Genomic DNA, 26,848 nt, shown 5'->3' on the forward strand with positions numbered 1-26,848 from the left:
AAGCCTACTTTTATAGATTTGGGCCTGCTTTAATAAGATGCGTGAATAGTCCTTATTTTACTCTTTATAGCCATTATCTAAAATAATAATTTAAATTTTCCCCTGTATTTAAATATGGAGACTATAAAAAGTAAAATAAGGGTTATGAATAGAATCACCCTAATAAGACTTGGTTGCATTTGTTTAATTAAAGAAGCGCCTTTAATTAATTTATTTTAATTGAATCTTTACAGATTTAATTAACTTGGCTAAGTGGTGTAATTGTCTAATTAATTAATTAGACTCTTAATTTGGTTTAAATAATAATTTGAAGAATGATTGCATAATAACGATTATTATTATGATGAGCATATATTAAGCGTAATTACTTATTATATGAGTTGATCGTGAAATAAATTTGCATTATACATTTTACAAATAAAAATTAACGCTTATGATTTAAATTGGTTTTCATAAATCCAATTATATAAAAGTCGAGGAAGGATATTATTGGTGTCCTTAGCCAAGAATTTTGGTTTTCAGTATATATACATTAAATTTTGAAAATCCGGTGTGATGAATCATGAATGTTTAGCATACCCACCAAGGCATACGGTTAGCATCACAAGACCTATTAAGAATAGAATTTCTTGTAGGTTTTGTGGACTAAGAGGATTAGCGATGTTTTTCCAAGACAAGTTTCTATGATTATATTATTCAGACTTTGCCTAACCACGTGGGCTTACTCTACAAAAGTAATATTGGGTTATATATTGAGTTATATATACTCTAAATGTTTCAATGAAATACAAATTGTTTATCTAATAAAATATTTTGTGCACTCTGTTCTATTTAAAGCTCGCAACAATGAATCATTCGAGGTTCTCTTATGACCTAACACGTTGTCTGAGAATTATGTTTACTCGTTAGTTAACTCTGTGGGTTGATCTCCATCGGGCACTAACTAAGAGGTGTTATAAGGGTGCTCGACAAGATGTGTTCCGTAGCGTCCAGTGGTCAATTTAAATTTTTCTGTGTTACGCCCTCAGTTCAAGTATCAGGGGAGTAAGAGATTCGTCGGTGGCTAAAAGGTCTGGGATCACAACGAGTAACGTAATTGAGTGTGACAATTGCGCCAAATAAAATGAAATGATTTTGCATGCTTAGAAGAACTTTTATTTAAAACCTTCTAAGTCATGTGTTTAAATGATTGGAGAAACTATCTTTACGAAAATATGAAATGTTTTAGGAACATTTACGTATCTTTAATGAAATTGAAGATAGAATTACCTGTATAGACATGGGGAATTAAGGGTGAGCATCGGTTCGGTTCAGTGCAAAACTGAACCAAAAACCTAAAATCGAAAACCGAACCGATGCTCAAATTGGGCACCGAACCGCACCAATCATAGTCCCAAAATCGAACTAGAAAAACCGTCGGTTTCGGTTCGGTTCACCGAACCAACCACGATTTGGGCTGCCACCACAAATTGGGTTGCCGGAAACTGTTCAATGCCGTCGCCGCTGGGTTAGGCGCAGGCAGATGGACGCGACGCTGGAGGACTGCGGACGCCAGAAGATGGGCGCGCCGCTGGAGGTCGAAAGAGCCGAAGAGGGACACGATGCTGGAGGCAGGGAGAGACGCGCCTAGCGGACGGTGATGGGCGGACGGTGCCTGGTGGACGGCGCCGCTGGAGGCCGGAAGTCAAAGCAAAGACAAATCTGCTCAAGTTACTAAGCATCCACCACCTCAATTTCTTCACGTTCCTTCTTTCAGAAATTAATTATTTATTCAATTATACTATGTAATCCAAATTAATTAATATTACAGAGGATGAGAGTGGCAAGCATCAAGCAGGAAGACGAATATGTATAATAAAGCATCCAATTAAATTCATGGAAATGAGAAACACAGACGGTGCCTGGTGGACGGCACCGCTGGAGGCCGGAAGAGCCGAAGAGGCGAAGGCGATGGGCGGACGGCGCCGGTAGGGAGGAGGAAGACGTGCGAAATGGAGGAGGAGGAGAATTGAGAATTCTGATTTCTGAAATCAGTGATGCGGCGCAGCAGATGTTAGGAATAAGATTTAGGGTTTTTTCTTTACAAAGTTAAATATCTATTGTAAAATATAAATATTTAATATAATATTAATATTAGTCGGTTCGGTTCGGTGCAAAACCGAACCAAAAACACAGCACCGAAACCGAACCAAAAATTTTCGGTTTTCATCTTTAGGAACCGAACCGAACCGACCACCAGTAGAATTAGCACCAAACCGCACCAACAGGGTTCGGTTCGGTTCGGTTTTGACTGTCGGTTCAGTTTTTGCTCACCCCTATAGGGGAATGATGAGAATGGTGAATTTTACCAAAGGTCTTTCAGTATCGCGTGCGAGCTTCCTGGATGGTGGGATTCGCTAGTTGATCGTACAAGCTCCACGGGTTCCCGCACACGTCCTGCTCAAGGCATCCCGAATGATCCTTAAGAACTTTTCGGTATGCTAACCTTAGGTCATCCTGGTACTTTTGCATGGATGTCCTTTATTACGTCTATATCATTTAAGAGGTTATTTATTACGTCCTTAAGTATTCCATGGTTTTCCCTATAGATATTTTTTTCTCGAAGGGATCCTGTCGAATTGGAGGCCAATGGCAGGATTCTTGGGATGGTCAACATATTTCATGTGGTCAACTTCGTAGAATAGTTATTAGTCCGCATCAATTATCAATTATAATGAATAAAATAAAAATTATGTACTCCCTCCGTCCCAAAATAACTTCATCCTTTTCATTTTGGGACGTCCCCCAAATAACTTCCTCTTTCTTTGTTTCCATTTTTGGACAACTATCCACCACTAATAATACTTTATTTATTCTTACTTTTCATTTTTTCACCACTCCCAATACTAATTATAACACATTTTCACAACTTTCAATAATAATTATAACATTTTTTCTTCACTATCAATACACTGTACAACTTTTCCTTAAAACCCGCGTCGTCCCCAAAAAGGAAGCTATTTATGGGACGGAGGGAGTATAAAATTACTCATTATTTTCATGATTCATATCCACATGCAAAGTTCAAAGCGGGAATTCAGCTCTATTCATAAGGACACACCTTAATTAGCTATATGCATAATTAGCTATATATATGTGTGTTATGTACTAAAGATTAACAATCATTATTTTTCGCTTAATTTTCTGTTTGAACACAAACAACATCACGAACGATAACGTCATTAATGTAAGTTGGGGGTGGACCAAAATACCAAAAAATCGGTATACCGTACTTATCGTATTGAAAAAATATCGAAAATATCGGATTTTTGGTATATTGTAAATTTCGGTACGACATGGTACCGTACTGAAAAATTTTGGTACGATAACGGTATCAATTTTTCTCATACCGCAGTATACCGTTATATACCGATACCGCGGTATATATCGGAAAAACGGTATATACCAATTATATATTTCGATATATACCGAACCGGCATTACCGTATCGATTGAAATAAATTATATATGTATATATATAATTAATGATAAATTATATATATATATATATTATAATTATTAAAGAATTAATGACAACTTATAAAATATATATTCATTAATAATTTTGATAATTAGATATGAAACGACATACCAATAATTTTGGTATACTATTAGTAAGATATCGGCATGAAAAAGTTTATATCGAATTTTTTGGTATACTGATCTTCGATATACCGAAGAGTTTGGTACGACAACGGTATGAAAAATCTCATACCGCAATTTACGATACGGTATGCAGTATAACAAAAAAAATTCGACATAACCAGTCCACCCCTAAGTTGGGTTTCTCTTACCTTTTTCTTTCTTTTAACATACTTAAGAAAATATTATATTGTTAAATTTGATTATATTTGTTTGTCTTTTATTCTTCATTTTTTTGGGTTAGTAACTTAGCATCCATAATTTAGATTCAAAAAGTTCACGATTTTTATATTTTATTAGATATTAAATACTCCTTTTGTCCCATGAATCTTAACACGTTTGGTTTCGGCACGAGAATTAAGAAGTTGTAGATTAGTGTTTTAAGTGTGTAGTTAATAAAGTATAAAAGTGATAAAGTAAGATAGAGAAGGTAATAAAAGTGATAAAGTAGAAAATAAAATATAATAATTATTATATTATTTACAAATGTGTCAAGATTCGTGGGACGATCTAAAAAGGAAAACGTGTCAAGATTCGTGGGACGTGGGAGTATTGTATTGATTGACATAGTAAAATGAAGCAACTAGGGGCTTACTTTTAAATTCTTGTTAAAGCCCCGTAGTAGGGGTGTGCAAACCCAACCCGGACCCGCCGAACCCGCCCGGACCGACGGGTTCGGTCCTGGACCGAACCGGCCCACTACAGGTGTTTGGTCCGGGTTGGGTCCTATTTTGTGGACCGAAACTTTTTCGGGTCGGTCCGGGTCGAACCCGGTCGAAAACCCGGCGAACCCGAAACCGACCCGTGCCATTTTAAATTTAATATTTAATATTTATATTTAATAATTAATATTTATAATATTAATAAGTTATACTTTTGCTAACCCTAAAAAACTATTTTTCTGCTGCAACTGCTCTCGGTCTCACACTCTAGCGCCGCTGACCCATCATCCACCCTCAATCTAACCCTAACCCGCCGCCCCGCCAACCGGACCGCCGCGCCATGCCCCACGCCCATCACGCCGCAGCAGCCAGCATGGCCAGCACCGCTGCGGCGCTGCGACTTGCGGTCTCCCCGCTGCGCGCCCACGCCCAGACCGGACCGACACCTCGGCCTCACTCAAAGCCGCCGCCCCGCTGCCCCGCCTACTGGTCCGACCACGCCTCGGTAAGTTTCGAATCCCATGCTCAATGTTAAATGTTGAATGTTGAATGTTTGTTGTTACTTTATGGAAGCTGCGGCGCTGCGACTTGTTAAATGTTAAATGTTGAATATTGAATGTTGAATGTTTGTTGTTAGTTTATGGAAGCTGCTGAATGCGCTGTTGTTGCTGCTGTTGCTTTATGGAAAAAAAATATTGAATGCTTTTGTTGCTTTATGGAAAAAAATATTGAATGTCGAATATTGAATATTGAAAGTTGCTGAATCCTATGTTGAATGCTGCTGTTGGCATGTTGCTTTATGGAAAAAAATATTGAATGTTGTTACTTCATAAATATTATGCTGTTGTTGCTGCTTCTTAACCGAAGTTACCGAACTGAACTGCTGCTGTAAATTAATTGGATATTTTTGTTACTTGTAGGTGATAAGATGTCGAGAACAGCAACTAATGTGCCGGTAGAAGCACAAGGTGAAGCTATTACTCCTCCACCCGATGACGAGGATGTTGCATCAAAAGAAACAAGAACCGGGAAAAAAACTTCTGTGGTTTGGCAGCACTTCACCCGATATACGGATGAAAATGGAGCAGAAAGGGCTCATTGCAACTACTGCAAGGCAGATTACTGTGCAAATACCTCAAAAAACGGTACGTCTGCTATGATGAAACACTTTAGAAAGTGCAAAAAAAAAGCCTCAAGGAATTGGTCCTAGACAACAACATTTATCTTTGCACCCAATTGTTGAGGGGGATGATGATACTGTTGGTGAGCTTGTGAGTTGGAAATTTGATCAAGAATTGTGTAGGAGAAAGTTAATTGAGATGATAATTAAGGATGAATTGCATTTTAAGACTGTTGAAGGTAAAGGGTTTAAGGAATTTGTTAGGACTTTGCAGCCTAAGTTTAAGCTTATCTCTAGGTGGACAATCTCAAGGGATTGTTTTCAGTTATATCTTGATGAAAAACTTAAGCTGCGTAATTTTTTCGTTGAAAGTGGTCAAAGTGTTTGTATTACTACAGACACTTGGACCTCTATTCAACGATTGAATTACATGTGTATTACTGCTCACTTTATTGATAAAGAGTGGAAGTTGAACAAGAGGATAATCAATTTTTGCACAATAGAGAGGCATAGGGGTGAGGATTTGGGTAGGCAACTTGATGCTTGTTTGCGTGATTGGGGGATTGCTAGGGTTTTTGCTGTGACTGTTGATAATGCTTCATCAAATGATACTTGCATGAGTTTTTTGAAAAACAAGTTATTTGCGAGGGGTTGTTGTCTATTGAGGGGTAAATTCCTACATATGCGATGTGTTGCTCATATAATTGCTTTGGTGGTTTTGGATGGGTTGAAAGAAATAGGCATTTCTGTGGAGAGGATTAGAGAGGCGGTGAGGTATGTTAGGCAATCTCCCTTAAGGTTGGTCAAGTTTAGGGAATGTTGTGTTGAAGAGAACATCTCCACTAAGAGTCTTTTATGCCTAGATACACCTAATAGATGGAACTCAACTTATCTAATGTTGAGTGTGGCTTGCAAGTTTGAGAAGGCATTTGAGGCTTATAGTGTGAAAGATCCCTACTTTGGCATCGATCTTGCTCATCATGATGGTGCTCCATTGGGTGAGGATTGGGTTAATGGGAGAACAATGTCTGAGCTTCTCCTTGCTTTCTATGAGTTGACAGTTAGAGTCTCGGGCACAAATTATATTACATGTAATGAATTTGTGCATGAGATTACTTCTGTTAGTACTATGTTGAATGATTGGATGCTAAGTGATGATGAAGTAGTCAAATCCATGGGTGCTAGAATGAGAAAGAAGTATGATAAGTATTGGGGAGATCCGTATAAAATGAATCACATAATTTTCTCGAGTGTGATTGTTGATCCAAGGTACAAGTTTGAATTTCTTGATTATGTACTAGTTCAAGAGTGGGGTGAAGTGCTTGGAAAGAAAGTGGGCAAAGAGGTTTTGGCTAGCTTGCATGAGTTGTATGATGCATACAAAGAAATTCATCAACCTGCAACTACCGCAGCCACACAATCTCAATCTTCAAAGCAAAATGAATCATCTCAAAGCTCAAAGAAACGAGTCATGCTTGAGAGATTCAAAAGGCAAAAGGTTCAAGTTGGATCAATCTCTACAATTGATGAGTTGGATGTCTATTGCAATGAGCTTGTTGTGTCTACAGATGATGAGAGCTTTGATATTTTGATGTGGTGGAAGATTAACCAACACCGTTTTCCGGTTCTTTGTCATCTAGCTCGAGATTTGTTGGCTGTCCCAATCTCTACAGTGGCCTCGGAATCGGCTTTTAGCACCGGAGGAAGAGTTCTTGATCCTTTTAGGAGTTCTTTATCCGCTACAATTGTCGAGTCCCTCATATGCACTCAAGATTGGCTAAGAAAGGCAAAAGAAAGGATCATGATTGAAAAAACAATTGAAGACATACAAAAACATGAAGAAGGTAACATTTTAAAGTATATTTTCATAATTTATATATGTATTACTTATGTTATTAGATGTTTATTAATTTTATAATTTTAAATCTTATTATGTAGGTTTGAAGAACCTCTCCATCAATGGAAGTGAGGAGGGGAGTGTGAGTCAAACTCAATGGATGAGTTCTCAAACTCAACAAAGTCAAGTGCAAATGATGGATAGCACTAGCAATGCAAGTTAGGATTGGATTGAAGATTTCTCATTTTTTTTATGAACTTCAATGCTTGGACATGTAATAGTTTGATTGTTATTTATGTTTTGTTTTTTGTGATTGTGGATTGCTTTAATTTGAGACTATGATATGTGTTTTGGTATCATATTTTTAATGTTTTAGATCTGAAAAATAGGTGAAAAATAGGAAAAACAAAAAAACAAAAAAAAAACAGGTTTTTAGCGGGTCCGGCCCGGACCGAACCGGACCCGTTGCTCGGGTTCGGTCCGGTCCCGGGTCGGCCCACTCTCTACTTTCGGTCCGGGTCGGTCCCCTTTTTAAAAAAATTCAGGTCTACAAACCCGGCGGGTCGGTCCGGGTCCGACCCGCTGCACACCCCTACCCCGTAGGACACAGATACGACCCCACATAAGAAAAGGTGATTGTATTCGCTTATTAAAAAGAAAATCTATTTTTCTAATAAAAAAGGTGAGTCTCTAAAAAACCCAATTTAGCTTTTAACATTCTTCACCAGTGCAGGGCTAGCTGGCAACGTATGTGTAAACCGAAGGAGGATGGTGGTATGGGTTTTAGAGACCTCAAAGTTTTCAACAAAGCTCTAATGGCGAAACAAGCATGGCGGATGATCCTACAACCCGACTCTCTTGTGGCTCGGGTTTTTAGAGCCAAGTATTATAGAAATGGTGATCTTTTGAATGCTCCGGTCCCTGCGAAATCTTCTTATGTTTGGAGATCGATTGCTTGGGGGAGATCCCTGCTCAAAGAAGGTTTGATTTGGAACGTGGGGGACGGGAAAAATATTGATGCGATCCAGGACACGTGGGTGAGAGGGGTCAGCGGTAACCTCCAAAGCTACTGCAAAGGACATGCTGTGCAGCAGGAAACCAAGCTGAAGGTTGCTGAGTTAATCACTGAGAAAGGAAGATGGAACAAGAATAAGGTGGAAAATCTGTTCTGGCCGCACGTTTGCGAGAAAATTTTTGATACTCCGATCAGTGAGCAGGGTTCACATGATAAACCTGGCTGGAGACACGATCAAAAAGGTATTTTTTCAGTTAAATCTGCATATCTCACCGGGATGGGGTACTATGAGACGCACCCACATAGTAGTGCTAAAGAGAGAAAGAGTTGGAGCAGACTCGTGTGGAACACGGCCCTCCCACCAAAGGTTAAAGTTTTTCTTTGGCGCGCCTTCTCCAATATCATACCGACGGCTGATAATCTTAGAAAACACCATGTCCCAAACGAGGGCATTTGTGAGGAATGTGGAGATCGATGGGGAACGACACAGCATGCCCTCCTCACCTGCCCACAGATCAAACACTTGTGGAAGACTTCACGGTTTTGGGGGATTTTAAAAAATGGTCGTGGGATGGAGCTAAGAGAGGTGGCAGCTGCGGTTCTTAATGAAAGTGAGGTGAATGACTATGAGGTTTGGTGCATCATGCTGTGGAAAATTTGGACTTTCATCTGCAGACGGAAGCATGATGATGCGGCGCCACAGGAACAGCCGAATGAGAGTAACAGCAGGGCTTTCCTGGAAGCCTATGCCGCGGCCAAACCCACATACCAGGTTGAGAAATGGTTGGGAGTCCCCTTGGGAAAGAAGATTTGGACAAGACCAAAAGAAGGAATCTTCCGGGTTGATGTCGACGCGCTTTTTGATCCTGAAAAACATGCTTTCGGAGTAGGGATTGTGGTGAGAAACCATGAAGGTTCGATTTTGGTGGCGATAGCAAAGAAGACGCAGCCGGCTTCGACTGCTATGATGGCGGAGGTGATGGCGATTGTCCATGGGATTGTCGCATGCGTCGAGCACAATTTCGAGCCAGTGGAGATTCATACCGACTCTATTCTAGCTGCTCGGGTGATGGCTACCGAAGATGAAGATGAGAGATGCCTTCCTGATGATATTAGAGATATCCTCAGTTTTGCTAGAAGTAATTTCTTGATTAATGTTTGTCACTCTTTTCGTGAGGCCAATATGGCAGCACATTGCTTAGCTCAATATGTTAGATCCCATCCGGAGTCAATCTCCTGGACTTGTGATTACCCGAACTGGCTCAGGGATGTAGCTTCTTCTGATTTGGGTTGAATGGATTTTGGTTTTCATTCTCAAAAAAAAAAACATTCTTCACCAGTGCAGATGAACAATACATTATCGAGTCAACAGAAATACCACGCCGCCCCAAAGTAATACTTCCCACCCTTCTAGAATTGACAAAGAGCAATAAATTAACATACTCTTTATCATAAATTTATTTAATTATTGTTGATTACAATTTGCAATATCTCCAACATTTGACAATGAGGCAAAATAGATCACTTTTTTTTTAGAACGTGCAAATAGAACACTTTTAAACATATATGTCACGAGTTGCATATGAACTCAACGTTTGACTTTCAAGCTAATTATATTTTCTATATCTATAATTTAAGATTCTTCATGAGCATGAATTATGATGTTCTAGATTACGGCATATATCATGCTTCCCCATTTATATTTCAGCTAGCAGGCCGATAAGTAAACGCTGTTTTATAATTTGAAGCCCAATAATACGCATATTTAATCCAATCGGTGTTTTAATTATTGAAAATAAATAATATGAGTACGAAAATGTGAGTTTTCCCTGAACATGGATTACGAAATACAATAATGATTAATGCGCTTACATACTAGAAACCTATGTCCTGAATCCCTACTTGCTAAAACTCTATTATAATGTGTATAATAATAACTAAATATTAATTATTGAAAGCTTTATTAATTAAAAATAGCATTTAAAGTATCTAGTAGTATACGTCCTTTCCACAATAAGTTATAAGTATACATTATTAGTATATCATAGTATTTGCTAATTTATTTAGTGGGAAGAGTTATTCTCCATCGACATCCCGGATCAATGCATCTTGCTCCTCGTTTCAACTTTGACATGCTTGATTACTTATTTTTGGAAGATGTTCAGATTTCAATTCAAATGAACCGACTTTGAATTAACAAAATTATTATTATTATTTTTTAAAAGGCCTTGAAAGACATCTGCCATGTAATCATGGGCGGATCGTAGTTGGGGCTGCACTGGGCTCCAGCCCGGTTACAGCCCAGTGTAACCCCAAAATTTTATTTTATATGTATTAATATATTTAACTTAATATCTATGTAGCTCAGCTCATAGTCCAGTCCAATTTTCAAAGAAAGATAGTTTTTTTTTTTCAAAATAATAATAAAAAAATAATTTATTCTTGTAGAAAATAGATTAATTTTTTAAAAAACATAGAGAGATAGTTTTTTATATGCTTTCAATATGTATTTTTTATTGAATCAATAAAAAGAAAACAAATATTGATTATAATTAGTGATCAAATTATAATTCTAAGTCTATTAAGATTATACTTGAACATAAAGATGAATTGTACGGATTGTCTGAAAAATTTGGCTCGGGGGCTACCACCCCCAACCCCCGGGCATACCTTCAAGTTCAGCCTTCCCTATCGGCAAATTCTGGATCCGCCCCTGCATGTAATGCGCCACGTAGTCAAATTGTGAGTGAATACTACTAGGCCTGATCCCTTATATATATATATATATATATAGATTCAATTCAAACTCATTACTCCAAAATCTAATCGTTGTTGACTTTTATTTGAGTCAGTGCTTAATAGACTTGCTAATTTTTAATTTTAGTCTCCAGCAGAGGTAATCTAAAATTCTAAATTATGTCCCGTGGTTTATGAGTTTGTGATTTGTATTTTGTGTACTAAAAAAAAGTTAGTCCTAACTACAAAGTCTACAATCTCCCGTTTGGTCTCCTTTTCAGCGGTAATTTCGTGTTTGTGGCCACCACAATCCACAATATTCACCGAATGCAATTTTTTACGAATTTTCACGATTATATAGTCCAAACTATTCTTTATTTGGGACAACATCCACACCTTCTTAATATAATCAAAACGAACATGACAAGTAGATCTCACCAAACAATTGCCGTTAAATCTCTCCTATCTTCTTTTTAAATTCTCACCATCATAACTCCTAAACTTAATTTTTTGCACTCTTTCAGGTAATCAAATAATAATCATTTCTCGAATCAAACTTGGTATTTCAAATATGCCTTAAATATTACCTGAACTCTGATTTTGTTAACCCGAAAACATATGCAATACATTCCTTTTATCCTCTATCATGATAATTTTTAGTGTAAGGTTTTAATAGAATTTCACAGTATGGAATATAGGGGTGAACAAAACATTTGAAATTTGAATATTTCATTCAAACTAAATCAAAATTTTAAATTCAGTTAGATTCTTTTCTAATTTTAAATAGATTCTGAACAAATTGAGTTTGATATTATTGAATCGGTCTGATTTTGTATATTTTAACATTGAAAAAAAATTCAAAATTCTTCGACTCAGATTGAATTTAAATCATAAAAGTTCTGAATTTAGATTTTTGAATTATATAATTCGAATCAAATTCATTTTCCTCCAAAATTCAAATTTGTAGATCGATTCGAATTAAGCAAAAGTAGAGGTGAGCATCGGTTCGGTTCGGTGCAAAACCGAACCAAAAACTCAAAACCGAAAACCGAACCGATCGTTAAAATTGGAACCGAACCGCACCAATTGGGGTCCGGAACCGAACCGAAACCGAACCGATAAAACCATCGATTTTGGTTCGGTTCACCGAACCAAATGATGCAATTTTTTTTATTTTATTTTTTTCAAAAATACCAATTAAAAATTATAAAATAATGTAAAATACATAAATTTCAAATGTCAAATCCCCACGACATGAACATGATAAATAATTATATATTATAATTGTGAATTAGGGTTTTAGTTTTAGGTTAAAAAATTAGAAAAATAATTATATATTATAAAATATTAATATGTATCGATTCGGTTTAAAACCGAACCAAAAAATGAAAACCGACACCAAATCGAAAAATTTCGATTTTTACTTTTTAAAATCGAATCGAAAACCAAACCAATAGAATTGGGACCAAATCGCACCAATCCAATTCGGTTTGATTCGATTTTCAGTATCGATTCGATTTCTGCTCACTCCTAAGCAAAAGAAGCGAAATCCGAATGCTGAAGACTAACGGAATATACCTAGCATCATTATTGGTAGTATTTGAGAGCAGCGGTTTGTTAGGTGGCTCAAGCAAAAGTAAAACCGCCTTGTAACGTGGGCCTACCCTTTTTCCCATTTGTTGTTTTTGACCCTCTCACCAACCAACTGGCGCTTCACTAATCTTCATCTTCTAATGCAATTTCACTATCCCCTTCGATTTACTCTTAATTACACAAATTACCATAATTACAAAACTGCCCTTCATCAATAAAATAATGAGAATAAAGCTAACGAACACGTCGGTGTCCACTTGATTTTGGAAAGCTAGCGTTTATTATCCTATTTTTGTGTTCCATCAAAAAATGTATCCTATTTTGTGCCAATTGTTTAAGATAGAGAACGAGAATATAACTCCACAGCATCAGAAAAAGGACGCAATATCTTGTCTTTGTGAAAAATAAAAATAGAATATTTGAGTGATGTAGATTTGCTAAAAAATGAACCTGATATCCCACTTTTTGCAAATTTAGTTGATGGGCTTCAATTGTTTTATCTGTGTTCTTTTGTTGTAGATAAGTTATATTTACTCTTTCAATATAAACAAATGTAAAACTTGATATGTCCCCGATATAATTTAAAATATATCATAGTATTGTTTTATATGATGAGTTTAATCAAGTCGAGAAAATAATATAAAATGAGTTTAATACATACAAGGGCCCTCTCAAAAAACAAAAAACATACAATGGCATTATTGAATAAGTAATTTAATACGTGTAATACAATGACATTTTATTTTAATTGATCTAATTTTTTTTAAGGTCGTCCTCTTCCCATTCGACTTTATATATATATTTTTAATAATAAATTTCATTGTAATCTATATGAGCCAACATACTTTACACTATTAAATAATCGTGTCAAATATAATTAGGTCAATTGAGATGGGACGAAAAAAGTATAACATTTGAATCAGTACACAACGATAAAATAATTTCAATTTATTATAGTAATTTTCATTTAATTTTTTCGATCTTAGATTTTATAGGTAATTAGGATATCAGGTGACAATTTTTTGTAACATCTGCAAGCTAAAGTCGGTTTATTGCAAAAAATTGTGAGCCTAAATCTCAGTAAAATTAAGTAAAAGGAAAATATATCCCCTTCTTAAAAAAATCTATGAAAAATGAGGATATTTCATTAATCACTCTAGGCCCAAAAATATAAGAGGGTTAAAATAGTCAAATTAAATGAGTTTGCTTGGAGGAGGGGTCGAAGATGTGGGCGAAATTATCGATGAATCAATACCCCCCCTCCCCCATGTTATAAAATCCCTACCCCCACCCCTTTCTACACATCTTCCACCAAAGTCTCATTTCTGTCTGCGTTTTTCATTTCTTCCCTTTTTCTTCACTTAATATATTGAAGCTGCAACCATGACTGCCTACCGCGGAAAGTACGCTGGTAAGATTTCCGGTCTATTAAGCTTCTTTTGCTCTTTTTCTAACCGTAGTTTTAGTTTATTTTAGTGGATCTAGGATAATTATGCTAATTTGATATGTTTTGTTTTGTTGATTCATCAGATCTGAAATCCTGCGCTTTATTAAGCCTACTTTTCTGAATTCTATCAGTAAATCTGATAGTATACTGTTCTGTTTAGTCTGGTGTAGTGGTTTGTTATAACTTTTAATCATGTGTAGATTATACCGAGTATGACTTCTATGGTGTGAAGTGGATTTAAGTGTATATCGTCTATTTCTTAGTCTGATTGGTATGATATTGCTTTGATTGTTGTTCATAGTTGATTGATAGTTTTTTTTATTTACTAAACCGTGCTTTATACTAGTGTTTATTCAGCGATCCAAAGCGTTATAGACAAAAAGTATTTGTTCTTTAGATGAAGTTGCTGTTGATCTCTTATTTATTTTGTTTTCTCGTTGCCTTATACTCTTAATTCTTCGATCCGAAGTTTTTGTGTAGACATTTTTTATCAACGTTTATTATCTTTCTTATTAAACATGCTGTTTCGTTATTTGTACTTTGATCTGTTTATGGTGTTGGTTTTATGTTAATATCTTTGAAATTACGCTGCTAAATTTGGGTATGTTCATTCGTGCTGGTTTTGATCGCAGTTGATCTTTTGGATCTGTCATAGGAATCTTGTAGGCTTGAATAGTAATCAATTTATTCTGTTGTGAGTATATATCCGCAATGTCGTACTTCATGTTATGGCTTGATTTTATGTTTTGTTTGGAGATATTTTGCTGGTTTGTATATTCCTCTCCTGCATTGTTTAAATGATGTTTGATTTACAGATGAGCTTATTGCCAATGCTTCATACATTGGTACCCCTGGGAAGGGTATTCTTGCTGCTGATGAATCAACTGGAACAATTGGCAAGCGTTTATCGAGCATCAATGTTGAGAACATTGAGGCTAACAGGAGGGCTCTACGTGAACTTCTTTTCTGCGCTCCTGGTGCCCTTCAATACCTGAGTGGTGTGATCCTTTTTGAGGAAACTCTGTACCAGAAAACTGCTGCAGGTATGCATCATTTTTTAAATTGTAATTGTAATTGTAACTATGTTTGAATTACTCTTTTGAATGATTATTGATCTTATATTTATGTTTGTGGTCTTGTAGGCAAGCCTTTCGTAGATGTATTGAATGAGGGCGGTGTTCTTCCTGGTATCAAGGTCGACAAGGGTACCGTTGAGCTTGCTGGAACCAATGGTGAGACTACCACCCAAGGTCTTGATGGCCTGGCCCAGCGTTGCCAACAATACTATGCTGCTGGTGCTCGTTTTGCTAAATGGAGAGCTGTGCTGAAGATTGGTGCCAATGAGCCATCAGCAGCTTGCTATCAACGACAATGCCAATGGTCTGGCACGTTATGCCATCATCTGCCAGGAGAATGGCTTGGTACCAATTGTTGAGCCCGAGATCCTTGTGGATGGCTCCCACGACATCAACAAGTGTGCTGAGGTGACAGAGCGTGTTCTTGCTGCTTGCTACAAGGCCCTCAACGACCACCACGTACTGTTGGAGGGAACATTGTTGAAGCCCAACATGGTCACACCCGGCTCTGATGCTCCCAAGGTTACCCCCGAGGTGGTTGCCGAGTACACCGTCCGTGCCTTGCAACGAACAATGCCCCCTGCAGTCCCGGCTGTTGTCTTTTTGTCTGGTGGACAGAGTGAGGAAGAGGCCACCCGCAACCTCAACGCCATGAACAAGCTGAAGGCAAAGAAGCCATGGACCCTCTCTTTCTCGTTCGGACGTGCTCTACAGCAGAGCACCCTAAAGGCATGGGCCGGCAAAGAGGAGAACGTCGGAAAGGCTCAGGCTGCATTGCTTACAAGGTGCAAGGCCAACTCAGAAGCAACACTCGGAACCTACAAGGGTGACAGCGCTTTGGGCGAGGGTGCCGATGAGAGCCTCCACGTTAAGGACTACAAGTACTAGGTTCAGTTTTTTGGCTTCCCTTAGATTTTCTCGGTTGGAGGAGAGAGCATAACTAGTTTGTTGACTTTATGCATTTTTATGCTCATTTTCATATCGCTACTCCTGTTTTAATAAGTTTCGAGGAACTTCTTCCCTGGGGATTGTTTGGTGGTTTTTTTGTACTTTTTATCAACGGCTTCTTTATGTTTGAACTATGTTGCCAATGTCTGGGCAAAAGCTTATTTTACTTGTTATTATGGCTAATAGAGAAATTTGTGGAGTCTGATTTTGAAATTGTTGTATGCCGAATATTGCCAACCTGCTTCAACATGCCCGAGCACAGTTGATGAATAACATGTGCTGCGCGTAGATTTTATTTAGAATTATTGATTGATTTACGTTTTGATTAGTACAATAGTACGACCTAGTTTTCTCTATTTGATTTTAGTACTCCATTACTGAAGTTTTTAATCCCATTTGTACCAAAAACAGTGGAAATGTCCAATAAGCTTGGCCCATTTGTAAGCCCATTACAATGCTGATTGGAATTGATTTCACTTAAGTACTAAAAATTTGCACACGGTAACCAAATCCAATTGTTTAATTTATACCGAAGACCTGAAAATTTTAATAATGAAATTACCAAAATTAAACAAAAGCACAAGAGAAAAAAAAAGTGGTGACCAACAGCAAGAAGCCGAAAAAAAAAGTCGGTCTCTCAACCGATTCAATCCAGAGGGAAGCTCTTGGGCCTCTGTGCCGCCATTCCTTTCTCTCCTTTTCTAAGAAATAGGAATCACTGAATGAGGTGTGCGTATGTTGGTCAAGCAGTAAAGGGTTAATGTCTAAAGTCAAAGGTCTTGGATTCGAATCCCCTGAAAGAATTTGAATGAGTGTAAATTTTTTTACTCCATTTAATACTGTTAATTTATTAAAAAAAATCACTAAATAAAAAAAATAATTTTTTTTAGGCTTTAATCTACATTGAATGCATCATTTTGTTAAATAAATGCATAATGTGAATTTGAATCTCAGGGGAGCCAAAATTTTATTCTTTTCAGTGTATTATGGTCATGTAATCACAAAAAATATAATTTCACTAGTAGCACACCCTATATATATATATATCCAGTATATTTGTCGATTATTTGGTATACCCAATATTCAAATTTTTTATTTAAGTATTGAGTGAATAAAATAACCAATACCTGAACCCGTTTAAGCAGCTCTTGAGTTAGCCCAACAGTACAGTTGTAGTCCAGCCAGATGTGCTGGTCCATATTATATCTGTTCATACATTTTTCCCTTGAAAATAAAATTAAAGTAGAAGAATTTTTTTGCAAAACTCCTCTGTTCCGGCTATATATAGAACTGGTTTCCTATAATTTTTAGAAAAACTTAAAATTAAAGCGGAGGTCTGGATTGAGAACTTGCAGTTACAATTGTTGAAAAGATCCAGAGAAGATGGAGGGGCTTGCGTGTAAAGTAGACATAAATTTGGGTTGTTGGTCTAAGTTGTGGGTGTTAAAGTTGATAGCCCATTCCATAGGTTGAGAGCTAAAAATAGTGATTATCATAGTACCGCTACTATTTTTGTCTCTTATCTTATACTCCCTTACTAGAAAAGTTTGTAGAAGAAGAGTCCATATTAGTTGTGCAGTAGAGTATGGGCACTCAAATTCAATCAAGATTTATGTATGTAATGGTTTGGATTATGATATTAGGTCACAGAAATCATATCATATAGATATAGGATAGGAGTGGAGTATGTCATTTCTTGCAGATTCGTTTCCCCATAGATGTACAAGGGAAAGAGCCTAGATTGCAACCACTCCATGAAAAAAGTTTGCTAAATCAAAATAAACAAATAAATCAAGACTGCTAAATTGGGAATATGAGAAGGGTGAGTTCTAGGAATGGCAAGACAGTTTTTCAGATGTGTCAGTAGGTAGTCAAATCAAAATGGAATCACACTAATAAAAGATAATGGAAAAGAGTTGTAATAATGATAAGCGATTACGTAATATTGAGTTTTAGGTTTTAACGAAGTGTTTGAGACAGCTGCAAACTGTCTGCTCTGCTCTGGTATGTAATAACTCCATTGGGTGCATCACTGAAAATAATATTCATCAAAATGGATTACAAAAATTATCTGTCTGTTAATTCTTGTCAGCCTTTTAGGCTTTGTTTAGATTATCAGTTTTCTTTCTGATTCGGAGATGAGTATAGCAGTGGCCAAGCCCCCTCTGCACAAGAGGATTAATTACATTACATGTGAAATTTTAGAGATTGGAGTCTTATAAAAAAAAATACTTTATTGCAATAGTTGCCGTACACTTTTTGCTGCTGCGACTTTTTTTTTTTTTTCAACTGACTGATGTTCAGTTTTTGCATTTATGGCACTCTTATTTATCTATCAACCCTCCATTATTATTTGGACTCATTTGGAAGCAACAAAATGCGATGGGCCCATTAAAATCTTAATAATTGTTCATTTGCAAATGCCAATGCATTTCTATATTTTTCAGGGTTAACTGCGCATTTAAATATTGGTAAAGAAAAACATAATCTTTAATTACTTATTAATTATCTTTATATAAATGATTTCCTTGAAGCTAAATTAAGATGCAACGCTATGTTTGGTTTTCGATTATTCATTTTGAGAAAACTCAATCATTGAGGTCTTGTGAGAAGTTAGTTAATTAATGATGATTTGTACTAAAAGATATTTTGGATGTATAATTTGCTTCGTAGTTAGTGAGATGTGACATACAAGAAGTACGATAATGTTGCAATAAATAGGAGAATTTGTAGTTTGTATGTATAATTTGTTTTGTATTTATGATTTTGGAGTATGAAAATACTACAAATTCATCAAGAACATACACGATTTTCATCTATGGGTAAGGAGGTAAGGAAATCGAACTAAACAACCTAAAATCAACATAGGTGTAGATTTATGTAAAGATATAATTGCAAAGTATTTTCTCGTACGTACAGATTAAATTAATTTATAATTCTGAAAAAAATGGAATAAAAGAAAAAGCAAAACAGTATTCTTCTGAAAATGAAATGGAAGAACAGTCTCTTCCTCCGCTGAGAATTAAAGTTGGAAAAGATAGAGTAAGAATATATAAAAGGGACAAAATAATTATCTGATTATTTCTGTTCAAAACGTTCATAAAAAAAGGATCTGACTTTCCAGTATCTTTTTTTTGAGGGAATAATATTGGACAAAATACCAATTTTTGTGGGTAAAAAGAAATCCTAGTAGTTGCTAGAAAGTCTACATTATATCATATGTACATTGTAATTTCATATTGGCAAAAACTAACTAGGTGTTCCATTAATTAATTAATTAGTTACGAGTTACATCAATTAAACAGTAGTTGGTCAAATAGATGAGTCACGAGATTCCATAATCATGGAACACTAATTGATATTTCTCTAATGTAATTGAATTTTCATTTGCATTCATTTATATCAGTACACGTTAGGGTGTGTGTTGGTGCAAATGAAGGCTACAGCTTTCAAAACGGGCTAAAAAAAATTAAATTCCAATTCCATTAGAATCAAATATTTGGAGAAACACAATATCTGGAAAAGGATCATGAAATCCAACCTTTTCCCTGATTTAAATTTATGTGCTTATCAACGATGCCAAATGTGGTGTCATTTCAATCAAATCATCAATTCGTAGCCTCCCATCACACGCACAAACACACATTGATGCGTGTACAACAAAGTATATATATACGTAATCTAAATTATCACATAGGAGTACTATATTTTCAGTACATACCATATTAAATGAAAGAAAACGAGGAAGCAAGATTAGCAGAGGGGTTGTGTTGTACACCAGAAACTGATCCTCTCTCTCTCTCTAAACTGTTCATCTGAATGAGCTGGTGAAGTACCAAAACTTCCAAGCATCAGAAGAAAAAGTCAGCACTGCTCAGGAACTGCAATCTTTAAATGAAACTTCTGTTGGAGATATTATATACTTATAAAAAATAAATGGCACTAAATTTGAATTAAATTCGCATAAAACATGTCCATAAAGTGTTACATAGGCAATCTATTTGAGAATGCGTCAGACCAGTACGAAGATTAATTAATCCTATCCTCATGATCATGCCCAATATATGTACTTATGAATATTACTGTCATTTTCTTTTAATGTAAATATATGATTTTTCTAAGAATTTTCGCCGCGTTTGGTGCAGACTTCACTATGTAAACAAGTAGGTCTAAGGTTCAAACCTCATTAATCCCCGTCCCCATGTTAAAAAAAGAAAAAGAAATTTTGCCAAAATAAACGTATATTTGCAGTAATCATAATTTTGACTAGCAGTATGCTGTATGCATATGTTTAGACATGAAAATGGAATACTAATATTTATGCCATTTCCGTTAGAATAATATTGTGAAATGGATTAAAATTTATGTTAGGAGTACATGAAATACTAAGTTTGGTAAAGTATGTAATTTAGATATTTATGATTATCAGTCTATGTCTATCTAAATTCAAATATATATGATCCAATTCAGACACGACATATACGTACACTGCTCGAATAGAACATAAAAAGACAATGAGCGTCATATTATCCACATATGTGACTTACAAATTACTCTCTCCATCCCACGAATTTTGAGTAACTTTCCTTTTTCGATTGTCCCATAAATCTTGAGTCATTTCTTTATATGGTAAAAAAAATTTTCTCTTTATTCACCTTTTTACTTTTTCACATACTACGCTTAACACACTAAACTAAATACTAGTATTTTCTTAATTCCCGTACCGAAAAGAATTGACTCAAAATTCACCGGACGGAGGGAGTAATACTTACTTCGTCTCATCTAAGTTGATCAACTTCTTTTCAATACGAGATTTAAGAAACTAGTGTTTTAATTGTGTTTGGTATTAAAGTCAATAAATGAATAGATGTTTTCTTACTTATATTTATTTTATATAAATAAATTGATCAATTTAATTTGAACGACCTAAAAAGAAATAGTATTAATTAAGTTAGTTGAGACGAAGGGTGTAACTAATACTCTCAAAGAAATTAGTTTTATATACAATATTTTATGGTATTGAATTTTGAGAAAAACGTACATGAGTAAGAAATGTGGAAAAATTGAAGTGTTGGGAAAGTACTCAAATAATGGTAATTAATTCATATGCTTGATCAGAAAACTAGGGAGGAAGCTATATAAAATTTATTTTCTAAGTTTTTTTGGTCCTTTCTCTAGTTTTCTCCAACTATTTTGCCTAGACATGTAATTCACGATGAACTAGTAACATATAACATACCCCCTCGGTCTCAATTATCAGATCAATATATATACTTCTTCTATCTCAACTAACAGATCAATAATTATTTTTAGATAGTCTCAATTAAATTGATTAATTTTTTATATGCAATAAATATAAACAAGGAAATATCTAATCACTTATTCACTTTAGGGGTTATGGCCAAAAAATATAAGGACGTTGAAAAGAATTATAATTTTCATCTGAATTTTCAATAAATAAAAAATACATGAATTTATATTTTAGTTGCAATTTTCACCCGAGTTTGACTTCCGACAAAATTAGAGTTTAGTTGGTAGTTGGAAGTTCACCGGATGTTGGTCTAACTTCTGATGATGGGAATATTTAAAAGCTCGAAAGTCTAAGAAGACAAAAATTAATATATTTGACTTAATTTCGACTGCCAACTAAACTTTAATTTCGCCAGAAGTCAAATTTAGGTGAAAATTGCAACTAAAATATAAATTCATGTATTTTTTTTTACTTAATTGAAAGTTTAGGTGAAAAATACAATTTATTTCAAAGTTAGTGTATTTTTTTGCAATAAGCACTAATTTCTTAAATTTCATGCAGAAACGAAGCTGATCAACTTAGTTGGGACGGAAGTAGTACATAGAATTACCACTTCTCATATTTTAAATTTTGATTTTATTTTGGTACTTTTGAAGAAAATTATAAAATGGGTACACCAGTTAAACATCGTTGTACCTTTTGTAAAAGACAGTAAAAACTGTCATTATATACTATTTATTGTGAATTCTTGAAACTTTTGCAATAGATAGCCTTGTGTTCATAACTTCATATAGTAATTATCTCCTTTTCAGTTTCACTAATTAAGTCTTATGTTAATTTCTTAGCACATCAATGCCGATGGACCTTTCTTCTTCTTCTTCTTCTTCTTCTTCTTCTTCTTCTTCCTCCTCCTCCTTGAGCAATAAACGGCCGGCATTTCATGTAAAATGTGTTTTAGTAATAATTAATTGGATATATAGTAATCAATTTTCAATTAATCCTCAATGTATTTATCAAATGATGATAAATGTCTATGTTATAGCTCCTAGTAAAAAATAAGTAACATTGACGACGTCTTTTGAAGTGCTTACTATTTTAGATCAAAATGAAACACCATTACATTTTGATTGCAACAATTTGTTTTTAGTTTATCTACCATCAAATGTAATAATATTTTTGAGCAAAATAACTACTAGCATAAGTTTATTATTATTATTATTAGGACTCTTTGATATATGTCGCGAAATATACGTCACTTGTGTCTGTGTTGGCCTAGCAACATAATAGCTAGTGTCGAAATCTAAAATTTGCAGTCTGAATATATGGTGATGCGATCTTTAAATTTAATATTGCAATTTTTGAAAAATAAAATAAAAAATATATGCCACTTAGTTGATGATCCATAAGAGAAGGTGAATTAATAATTCAATAAAACATTACCATCCATCGAATTACCAAGAGGATAGGCATGCATTATATTCAAAAATGAAAAGGAAAATAATTCAGTATTTTTTCGTGCAACTAAATTTCCAAAAAATGAAGTAAAAACAAATTCGTATCTCGTTTATTTTAGACAAAACACAGCATTTAGAAACATCATCTCTTCTTAGTCCGTGTACATGTACACCCCATAAATGTATATATAGGACTCATCTTTTAATGTAACCGAAAGATAAAAAAGAAAAAAGATTAATGTTTTTATGCATCCCAGCCACCGCACATCAAAACAGAAAATAAATCTTAAAGTTCATCTTAATGCAGCTGTCAAACAGTAAAAACAAATTACATTCACGCCAAACAACCACATGTTAATAAAAATAAAAAAATTAAATCAGTTCCTCCCAAAAGTTATTCCAGCATCCAAAAGGGGAAAAAAAACACATAATGAAAAGCTCAAATTAATATTACTACAAAGTGCAGGCGATCACCTATAATGAATTAGGTCTTCAAACTAACCATGTACGTAGCTAGTTAGATTTTCACCAAGTTATTAAGAGGGTTCTAGAAGCATCCAGCATCAGCCGATGATCCTTCCATAAGCATCTCCCATGAAGTACCTGAAGCAGCTCTCGCTCATTGCCGCGGCCGCCGCCGTATTAGGATTCGGCGACGAGCTGCCATGATCGTGATTATTATTCAAGCTGATATTCCCTTGCTCACTAGTCTGAGTATCACAGTAAACTCCGGTGAAATAGGTGGCGCCTTTGGAGGTATCCTTCCTCTTCTTGCTGCCGCATTTCAGCGCATAAGTGTGAATGCTTTCCCACTTGTCCTTGCACGCCGCCGCGCTCCTGTCATGTCCGAAGCAGGCCATCTTGGTGGCGATCTCCTCCCAAACCATCTCCTCCGCCTCCAATTTCCCCTCCATCAGCTGGATCAGCCGATTGACCTCGCACTCGGCCCAGTCCGCCATGGTCTCGCTGCCGCCGTCGTCGTTGCTCTCGGCGGCGTCTTTGCCGGCGGTGAGTTTGTGCAAGGCGTCCATGAGGGCGGCGTCGCGGGCCTCGATCCAGGCGCGCTCGCTAGCCCAGAACTTGTGCTCTCTCTCTATCCGGGCGGCGTCGTGCTTCCTCCACTCCTCCTCTCTCATGGCCCTCTCCCGCTCCTTCTCCTCCATGGCCTTCATCATCTTCTCCATCCACGCCTCCTGCTTGTCCATCAATTTCTTCATCTGCACGTCGATGAATTCCCTAATCTTCACCTTCCACCCTCCTCTCTTCTTAATCATCATCTTCCCCTCGTCGCTGTCGTCGGATGAGCTCGTCTCGGCTTCGGAGTAGTTCGAGAGGCTGAGGCTCGTGTCGGAGAGCTTCGGGGCCGATAACAACGCGCTCTTGTTTGGGAAACTGACGTGATAACTGCCGGCGGCTTCGGACATTGAAGCTGAAGTAGTGTGAGGTTCGCCGCCGTAGAGGGCTTCGAGCTGCCTGAAGAATCTGTAGTGCTTGCCGTCTTGTCTCCCAGCCTTGCCTTCTTTGGTCTTCTTGTAATATTTGTACAAATTCTCGAATTTCTCTCGGCATTTCTTGCCGCTCCTATTATATCCATGCTCCTCAGACATTATCCTGATTTTTGATTTAAAAACCATTCAAGATGTTAATTTGAATGGGAGAATCAATAAATGAAGATCTGGCAGTAAAGTGAACCCTAGTTTGTGTATTGAAGCTAGGCAAAATCTTCATGTGATATTGATGTTTGCTGAGGATGGAGAAACTCATGTGTTTTTGAGGATTCAGTGGTGTAGAGCAGCCCCATTTGGAATGCGACTATTCATACATAATAAATACATAATTTGTGGGTTTAATTTCTGAGTCTCGTCGTTTCTAGCTACAATATAAATAACTCCAAATAAACGTTTACTAGAAACACCCAAAAAAACAATCTTTGTTGCAGCCGGAAAGTGGGAAAATTTGTTGCCCGAAATAATCTTGCAGAAACTGAGTGATGCAAGCTGACTGTCACTGGAATAAAGCAAATTAAATGTAAAAAAATCTATTTAATTTGCTGAAATCTTGAACTGGACTTCGATCTAAGCTGCTGGCATTTTGTTAATTAAAATAATTCGTAAATGTAATAACCAAGAAAAGTAGTTTTGGAAAAGGGAAAGTGGAGAAATGGCGACTATAGTATGAAAAAACAACAGAGAAAGGAAAGCTCTCTCCAGCCACACAAACCAGCCATGAAAGCATATATTCGAGTTCAGATTTTGCATCAAGAATTAATGCTGTGGGCAATTAGCTAGCGGATACTACTAGGTTAGATGTTCAATTTATCTCTGGTGCATGTGTATGTTGATATATATATAGAATAATCAAATGCACAATTTTTTTGGGGAAACCTAGAATGTTGGTGAACTCGAAAATTAGGTTAAACTGAAATTGATATATAAAATGCTTATGACATTGCTATTATATAAACAACGTACCTTGAGACTTCATCCCACAAGGGGCCCTTTTGATTGGCCTCCTTGAATTTGGGGTCGAGTCTCGATCTGATCTCCAGAAGAGTCAGCGTTTCCTGCCGCGGCCATCTCCCCGCGCCGCTGTCGCCGCCGTTGAGGCCGCTCTCGAAGCCCCCGAAGCCGGCGCTGCTGGAGGCGGCGGCGCCCCCCGCGTTGTTGTTGTTAGCGGTGGCGACGGAATCTGAGCGGAAGATGAGCATGTCGTAGGGGTTGAGGCCGCCGCGGTGGGCGGATAGCAAGTCCGGCGGCGGCGGGATTGGGGGGAATAAAGGGCGGCTGCTGATGTACTGGCGCAGATCGGCCATGCCGTATTGATCTTCCATGTTAATTTAGAGCGAAATCGAACTACAAGCAGCCCGGAATTTCTTCGCTATTAGTTAATTGAATGAGAGAGAGAAGAAGAAGAAGAAGAAGAAGAAGAAGAAGAAGAAGAAGGGGGGGACAGTGGTGAGAGGAGCGGCAGACCCGGATCGTGTCCTTACAGAAAAAGGTTTTGAATTCATTTAGAGGACTATGGACCCATTTCTATGCTGCATCAATGTAGTGTGGAGCTCTCTCTCTCTCTCTCTCTCTCGCTCTCGTGTGTGTGTGTGTGTGTGTGTGTCTATCTATATTCTGTAGGGTTTGGATTCATATGTACAGTGTGGATACCATACAATGTTTATACATACATACATACAAAGTATAAGGTAGTGTGTACTCATATACGCAATTAAGGGCGAATAAAGTGAGGACATATGTCAAAAAATGAGACACAGTGAATGCCCTTTTGACTCTTTCTTCTTCTTCTTCTCTCTCTTAATTTCTCAACAGTCTGCTTCAAAAACCCACAATTCATGAGCGGGAGCCCCTCTCCATCTCTCTAGCTCTGTCTCTCTCTATATGGCATGGGATTGATTGTGTACAGTTGTGAGAGATGAATTGAATATGGCGATTGTGTTGTCTCTTCGAATCAGAGCAGGCGCATTTTGACATATAACTGATCAAAGTTTCTAAATACAAGATTTCATTTATACATCCACTGTTGCCTCACTTGTTTGTTTAGTTTCAATTACCTCTTCTTATTCCTTTTGTTCCTACCCAATTAATTAACTATCTAATTTTAACAGTATTACCACTGTTTTCTTTTTTGAACTCTTCATCCCTTTTCTACCAATCGGGGCTCGAGGCTACGACTACCCTAATTTATTCTCATTTTTCTATTATTATATTTCATCTCCATCTCTCCTCAACCTGTCTTTGGATTTCTGGGATAAATATACGTTTCTTTAATTTTTTTGATGGAGAATGTGGGTACATCTGCTCCTGTTTCAGTCTTCATGCAATTGATTTCTCTCTTTTCTCTAGAAGGATTTTTTTTTTTAAGGAAGTGATGCTACAAAGTTGCTCTTTTTTATATGATAATGTTTAACCGGTTAGGCCCAAATTAAACTTTAATTACATAATGATTTCGGATTTATTATTACATAAAATGCGAAGTTTTATGTAGCAGTATATACATTTCGGATAGCAATTGTGACTT

General features: G+C 36.5%; 2 protein-coding genes across 2 annotated transcripts; one reads left to right on the forward strand and one right to left on the reverse strand.

Annotated features, from left to right (window-relative positions):
- Window positions 1–13,857: 13,857 nt before the first annotated feature.
- Window positions 13,858–16,327, forward strand: LOC130997952 (fructose-bisphosphate aldolase 6, cytosolic-like). Its single transcript, XM_057923388.1, is given in 4 exon segments — window positions 13,858–14,054; window positions 14,906–15,133; window positions 15,233–15,444; window positions 15,446–16,327. Coding segments are annotated over 4 exon segments (1,077 nt in total). The 5' UTR covers window positions 13,858–14,026; the 3' UTR covers window positions 16,055–16,327.
- A 6,767-nt stretch (window positions 16,328–23,094) lies between these two features.
- On the reverse strand, window positions 23,095–26,267 carry LOC130997953 (trihelix transcription factor PTL). Its single transcript, XM_057923389.1, has 2 exons — window positions 25,291–26,267; window positions 23,095–24,430 (listed from the first exon to the last, which is right to left on the reverse strand). The coding sequence occupies exons 1-2, from the start codon at window positions 25,647–25,649 to the stop codon at window positions 23,383–23,385; spliced, it is 1,407 nt and encodes a 468-aa protein (XP_057779372.1). The 5' UTR covers window positions 25,650–26,267; the 3' UTR covers window positions 23,095–23,382.
- Between the last annotated feature and the right edge of the window lie 581 nt (window positions 26,268–26,848).

Source organism: Salvia miltiorrhiza, chromosome 8, assembly GCF_028751815.1.
Source record: "Salvia miltiorrhiza cultivar Shanhuang (shh) chromosome 8, IMPLAD_Smil_shh, whole genome shotgun sequence".
In the NCBI taxonomy this organism is placed as follows: Eukaryota; Viridiplantae; Streptophyta; class Magnoliopsida; order Lamiales; family Lamiaceae; genus Salvia; species Salvia miltiorrhiza.